At 44.3% G+C, this 5,908-nt stretch overlaps 1 protein-coding gene across 2 annotated transcripts; it reads left to right on the plus strand.

The window, feature by feature from the left end:
* On the plus strand, positions 1-3,790 carry LOC120654876. 2 transcript variants are annotated; one of them, XM_039932561.1, is made up of 6 exons: positions 1-490; positions 2,076-2,232; positions 2,712-2,938; positions 3,028-3,201; positions 3,280-3,380; positions 3,457-3,790. In XM_039932561.1, exons 1-5 carry the CDS (start codon positions 302-304, stop codon positions 3,364-3,366), a joined length of 834 nt encoding a protein of 277 aa, XP_039788495.1. In that variant the 5' UTR covers positions 1-301; the 3' UTR covers positions 3,367-3,380; positions 3,457-3,790. The 2 variants fall into 2 exon arrangements, with proteins under 2 accessions (XP_039788495.1, XP_039788494.1); XM_039932560.1 differs by having other exon boundaries at positions 2-490; positions 3,280-3,790.
* Positions 3,791-5,908: the final 2,118 nt, after the last annotated feature.

The following is a 5,908-nucleotide window of genomic DNA, read 5'->3' on the forward strand; positions in this document are numbered from 1 at the left end:
AATTCGAGCCCAGCGTCGCAGCCATCAAACCCAACCCAACCAACCAAGCAAATTCCCCATCCCCGAACCACCAGCGCCGCCGTCTCCGGCTCTCCGCCGCCACCGTCCGGCCGCCCCGCGCGCGCCTCCCCGGATCCCAAACCCAAGCCCCGTCCCGCCGGGGATCGCCGTGTGAGGAGGGGCGCACCGGCCGGGCCCCGACGGGCCAGACGGTCTCCGGCGCCGGCGGGGGCGAGTAGCGCGGTTGGCGGCGACGAACGGATCGGCGGCGCGGTGAGCCGGAGGCGGGGGCGGGGGCACCATGTCTGCCGTAGTGTGCGGCAAGAGGCCCTCCTCCATCTTCGGCGACGAGCTTATACCTTCCTCTTCCTCCCCTCCGTCCCCTCCCCATCACCATCACCCTTCCAAGCGGGCCCGCTGCTCCTCGGCTCGCCGGAGGGAGGCGCTGCTCCACCACCTCCTCCCCCTCTTCCCGGACATGGATCCCCAGGTTCGTTTATGTGCTCTGTTTATCTATTGTTGGACAGAATTCGGTGAGAGCTGGCGTTTGGATGCGGAGATGTGGCTCGTTTGGTTCTAATAAAATTTTTCCATTTCGTGGGCAGCGGCGGTTTAGAATCTAGATCTGGCTACTGCGAATCAGATAAGGCCGCTGCAGCTAGGTGGACCTAGATGGTATCGATTTTGGTGTGAGCACTTGGATGTAAAAAAAAAAACCACACAGATTCTTATGGTATTAGATTCTTGGTTATGCAATCTTTGCATTCTTTCAAGATTTTCTGTAAGCTATAGTGTTTGGGTGAACTGTGACTCGTTTTTAAAGTTTTGGTTTTTATATTGTTCATTTTGATGTGAGGCGTTTATATGAAGTCGGGGGTATGCCTTTAGTCTTTAGATGATGGGCAAATCTGTTTATAAGTGAAAAAGTTGAGCTAAAATGTTGACGTATGACTGTTCAATTTTTACACAATGCTTATGTATTAAAAAAAGAATGTACTATAGCCAAGCAAGAAATTTCCAGTTTGAGGATATGGTAATTCATAATTGCCCATATAGCAGGATTATCTCAACCTTCTATTTCTGTGCCTTGTTTTGAAAACCCACCAAGAAGTTTGATATTCTGACCCCCAAGCATTTCTCAGAATCTTAAAAAGTTAATTATTTATGAGCTGTCCAGTTTTCTATAGGCATCAAATTAGTTGATGCATGTTGGGTACCACGTTTATTTGAAGCTCGCGATGGGTTTGCTAGTTCAGGAAGCTTTTTTCATTGTAGCGTCTCTTTTTCTTCTTGCTCCTGGTGGTGCCCAATGTGATGTTATGTTGTGGAATTACAATTCTTACTGCATTATTTATTGAAAACGGCGCTTTCAATCATATGAATTCAATGAAACTAGTGTTTTAAATAGTGGGCTATAGCGGCGGTATAACGATTGAGCAGTGCTGTCCGCTAAATTTTATAGCCTGCTATTTAAAACACTGAATGAAACTAGATATTTATATCAACTTTGTTTGAGATGTATTGCATTCATAGTTCTTACGACGGTAAGGCGAGGTGTGGCGAGTCACCACCGCCCAGCTGCCTAGGCGGGCTAAGGCGACGCCTTAGCTCACAAGGGAAGCGCCTAGGCGACGCCATGAGAACCATGATTGCATTACTGTAAAGATGCAAGATGATACTGATAGATTGAATGTATACATTCAACAATCACCCACCTATTTTGATATAGTAAGCTTTTGGAAGAACCTATATCCTTTTGTGTCCGCTAACTGCTAACAATATTTATATCGGTCCATGTCATGTGTCCCACACATATAAAATTTTCTTATGTCGCCGTGGTATTCACATACATTTGATGTCATGTATCCTTTGTTTGGAATATATGTTTCTAGTTATGCAGTTTGTTATCTGCGGCTGGGCATTTCGTTTGAACATTACCATTTTTTAGAGATTAGCATTTAGCAATGATAGGATTGTATTCTTGATGTATATTTAGCTTGTCTTGGTAGTGAATGAATAAAGGGATATGATGCTGATTTTAATTTGTATTATACTGATTTCTAAAATGATGCCAGTTGCTTGAAAGAGTTCTTGAGGCATCTGGAGATGATCTAGATTCTGCAATAAAAAGTTTGACTGAACTACGTTTGGAGTCAGCTGAGGCTATCCTATCTGCTACTGTTGGTGAATCTGAGAATGGTCTATCGGCAGCTCTTAAGTTGTCAGCTGAAGGTATCGTGATTGGAATTCATTATAACACAGTTGCATGCAAAAAATTGTAGTATATATTAGTTGTGGATTCACATGTTTGATTACTGTCAAGAACTTTGTTAGATTAATGTTAGCTACAATTACAAATTCCATCACTTGCTTGGTGTTGCTTATTTTTTGGCCAATGCCATCAAGGGGGCATCTTTTGTTGCCTTTCCAAAATTGCAGCATATGCCTATTTCCTTGTATATGTTTATTTGAGGTAGCAGTGAATGCCTGTAATTGTATATAGGCTTAACTATCAACTGCGCCAACCGTCTTAGTTCACATGCTTTCTTTTCTTTTCTTTTCTTTTCTTTTCTTTTCTTTTCTTTTCTTGGGTGTCACTTAGGCTTCTATTTGGTCTAGGATGTGTATCATTTGTAAATCACCTTATTTTGCTACATCCTGATAAATTATCTCCTTCGATGCTAACCTTTATGATTCTCCATCTTGGACAGGCACTGTTAGTAATGGGCATTCGGGTGTAGTTACTGAGCACGCCCCTGCAACTGATAATGATCAGACAAATAATCATAGCACCGAATGGGTTGAGCTATTTGTTAGAGAGATGACGAGCTCCTCCGACATAGATGATGCACGAGCTCGTGCCTCCAGGGCTTTGGAAGCTTTTGAAAAATCCATTATGGATCGAGTAGGGGCTGAAGCAGTGCATAATTTGCACAGGGTACTGTAGCATGCATCTCTTAGCATTTTAATCTGTTGGACCTGTGCTTGTTGGGAAGCCTAAATGGTTATGTTTTTACTTGTACATAGGAAAATGTGATGCTGAAGGAGCAACTGTCAATAATACTGCGTGAGAATGCTGTTCTGAAGCGGGGTGTTGCCATACAACATGAGCGCCAAAAAGAGTTCGATGTGAGGACTCAGGAGGCTGACAGCCTGAAACAGTTGGTATTGCAGTATCAGGAGCAGCTAAAAACTCTTGAGGTACTCCCTGTTCATCACCTCTTGCGATATTGACCATTCAGTACAAAGTTCAAATCTGGGAATTGTGGTTCATTGCAGATAAATAACTATGCACTTAGAGTGCATCTGAAGCAAGCTCAGCAGAACAATTCTATGCCTGGACGTTTTCCCCCTGATGTCTTCTAAGAAATGTGGTGCATATGTACCTCCCATACTAAACACCATGATTGATATATTTAAAGTGAGGGAGAGGGATTCACGTGGTGCTACTGTGACATAACTCGGGACCTTTAGGTCGAGAGCTGAAATGTTGCATATATATGCAGCAAGAGGTGATGAAGTGGTCCTGAAAGCACCAGCATCATGGTCCTGAAATCCTATGTGGTTTGAAGTGGAGATGAAAGGGCATCTTATGGTTGGTGCTTCCTGCCTGCGTGTAACATTATGTTTTGCTGGGTTTGGAATTGTAAGAACAGATACGTTGTAATATGGCTTACCGAAGAATCAAGTGATGTATGTATAATATTGATTGAGAGGAGAAATGTTCTGTCAGCCCGAAGAATCAAGCGATGTATTTATAATATTGATAGAGGGAAGGAATGTTTTGTCAGCAAGAAATGTTCATGTCTTGGAGACGTCTGCAATAAGCACCTAGAGCACACGCTGAGGCATGAACCCTGTTCCGCTAGGCGGAATTTAGGCGGTGACCCACAGCCTAGAGCCTAGTCGGGAGTAAGCGGAGCCTAGGCGCTCCTAGCCGTTTTAAATCCATTCATATTTTACAATAAAAGTGTATAAGAAAAAGAAAAACTGGACACATGTAGGCCAATAGTTGGATAGAAAGGCCCATAAACAGCCCAAGCCCATATCCTAACCTCATCCCCTGCTCACGTGCTCCAGCCGCCCGTCTCTCCTCCACCCGCTGCTCCCGCGCCGCCCGCCTCAACTCGCCCCCTGCTTCCGCGCCGCCCGACGCCCGCCACTCCTCGCCCCTGCTCCCGTGTTGCCCGCCTCTCCTCGCCCTCTGCTCGCGTGCCGCCCGCCGCCATCTCTTTCTCTAGCCCACCTGCTGCCGCTTGCTCCTCCCTCGCCGGTGACCCAGCCCGCCTAAGGTTCCGCCTCCCCCATAGGCGAGGCGGGGACCCTCCGCCTCGCGCTTAAGCGCGCCTAGGTGCCGCCTGGGCGCCGCCTAGCGGAACAGGGGGCATGAATATGCTTCATGCTCTCCCCTTCCTTATTGGCATTTTCACCAACGAAGCTGTCGCGCGCTTGGTGATGCCCGTCTAGCCTTGCAAAAAGGAAAACAAAAAAAAGTACAAACAACCTGATGGGAAGAATTGTTGCCTATGCCCCCTTTAAAAAAATGGTTCTTTTTTTTATGCAATCTATGTATAAACTTGTTGCCAATAGTGGAGTTAGAAGTACATAAGAAATTTGACAAATGAAATTACCATTAAAAATCGTGATCTTCATGTTGTATTTAAAATAAGGTATTGTTTCAAAAATAACCTTGATAGGAGAATTTGGAATTGGAACAAAAACTGCAACTTTTGTAGTACTGCAAAATTTATTAATTAATCACCTTTTCCTCGGCGTGTTGTACATAGGATAATATTTGGTATTTCTCCACCTACAAGCATAAACGAATTGTTTAATCAATGAGCTAAATAGGGGGCATAAACCAATGTGCAATAATGCAATATGGATGAGCAGAAATAAGGTGGTTTCTTGACAAATGTCGATATTTTTGGCAATATTATTCAGGGGGACATGCTAGCTCCTGTTTTAGACCAAGTTGTAGCGAAGTGGTAGCGACTAGAAGCTCTTGATTTTGGCATGTCATTCCTTGGCAATGGCAGCACCGCATTTCTTTACTTTTAAATGGATGGTTGTTTAATCTACGAATTGGTTTTTGAGTCGGTTTCATTTTGATAAAAATTCTGCACGCAGCTTCATCTTGCAGGAGGCAAAGGACCATGCGCGGATGCTACCTGGGTGGCAAATGGTCAAGGTAAAAAGAGAGTGTAACTCAGTTGCAAATGAATTAGCTCATTTAGCTCATTTATGTGGTAATTTTCAAGTTTTCTCAGCAAACATGAAGGTTTCTTTGAACATTCCACTACTATGGAACATGCTTTTCATCCTCACATTTATCCCAGTTGTCGTTGGACTCAAGACCAATGGAGACTTTTATCCTTGGTCCAACGGCTAGCCGGGCACATGGGGAGTGCAAGAGGCTTTTGTCCTGGTTGGAGCCACCAACCGGGACCAAAGACCCTTCTTTGGTCTCGGTTGGTAGCTCCAATCGGGACAAAAGACCAGACTCTTTAGTCCCGGTTGGTGGTACCAACCGGACCAAAGGGCTCTCTACGGTTTAGTACAAAGAAAAGTAATCCCATAAAGAGTCACATGCGCTGTGTAGTGGGATGGTAAGAAAGCTGTGTGAGACAAGAGCTCTTGGGTTCGATTCCCTACAACCGGGACTAAAGGGGGTTGTCAACCGGAATAACATCCACTTTCTTTAGTAGTGTTCCCTTATGAAGATATAATAGATATAATAAGATACACACAACATATTATGATAAGAGATTTTTTTTACAATGATTGAAAAAAATAATAGCTGTCCATTTGACAGAATCGTACGACGGTCAAGGTAGAAAGTACCTAGACTAAAGTACCTGGTGGTACAAAATGTGCGACGAAGTACAAAAAAGGGACCGAACACTAA

The sequence above is a fragment of the Panicum virgatum genome, chromosome 1N (genome assembly GCF_016808335.1).
Source record: "Panicum virgatum strain AP13 chromosome 1N, P.virgatum_v5, whole genome shotgun sequence".
In the NCBI taxonomy this organism is placed as follows: Eukaryota; Viridiplantae; Streptophyta; class Magnoliopsida; order Poales; family Poaceae; genus Panicum; species Panicum virgatum.

What these genes read in the sequence shown, in the direction of transcription:
- LOC120654876 (XM_039932561.1), top strand. Translation starts at nt 302, where the DNA reads ATGTCTGCCGTAGTGTGCGGCAAGAGGCCCTCCTCCATCTTCGGCGAC. An exon ending in TCTTAAGTTGTCAGCTGAAG is followed by an intron (nt 2,233 to 2,711) that starts GTATCGTGATTG and finishes CATCTTGGACAG; the next exon opens with GCACTGTTAGTAATGGGCAT. An exon ending in AGCAGCTAAAAACTCTTGAG is followed by an intron (nt 3,202 to 3,279) that starts GTACTCCCTGTT and finishes GGTTCATTGCAG; the next exon opens with ATAAATAACTATGCACTTAG.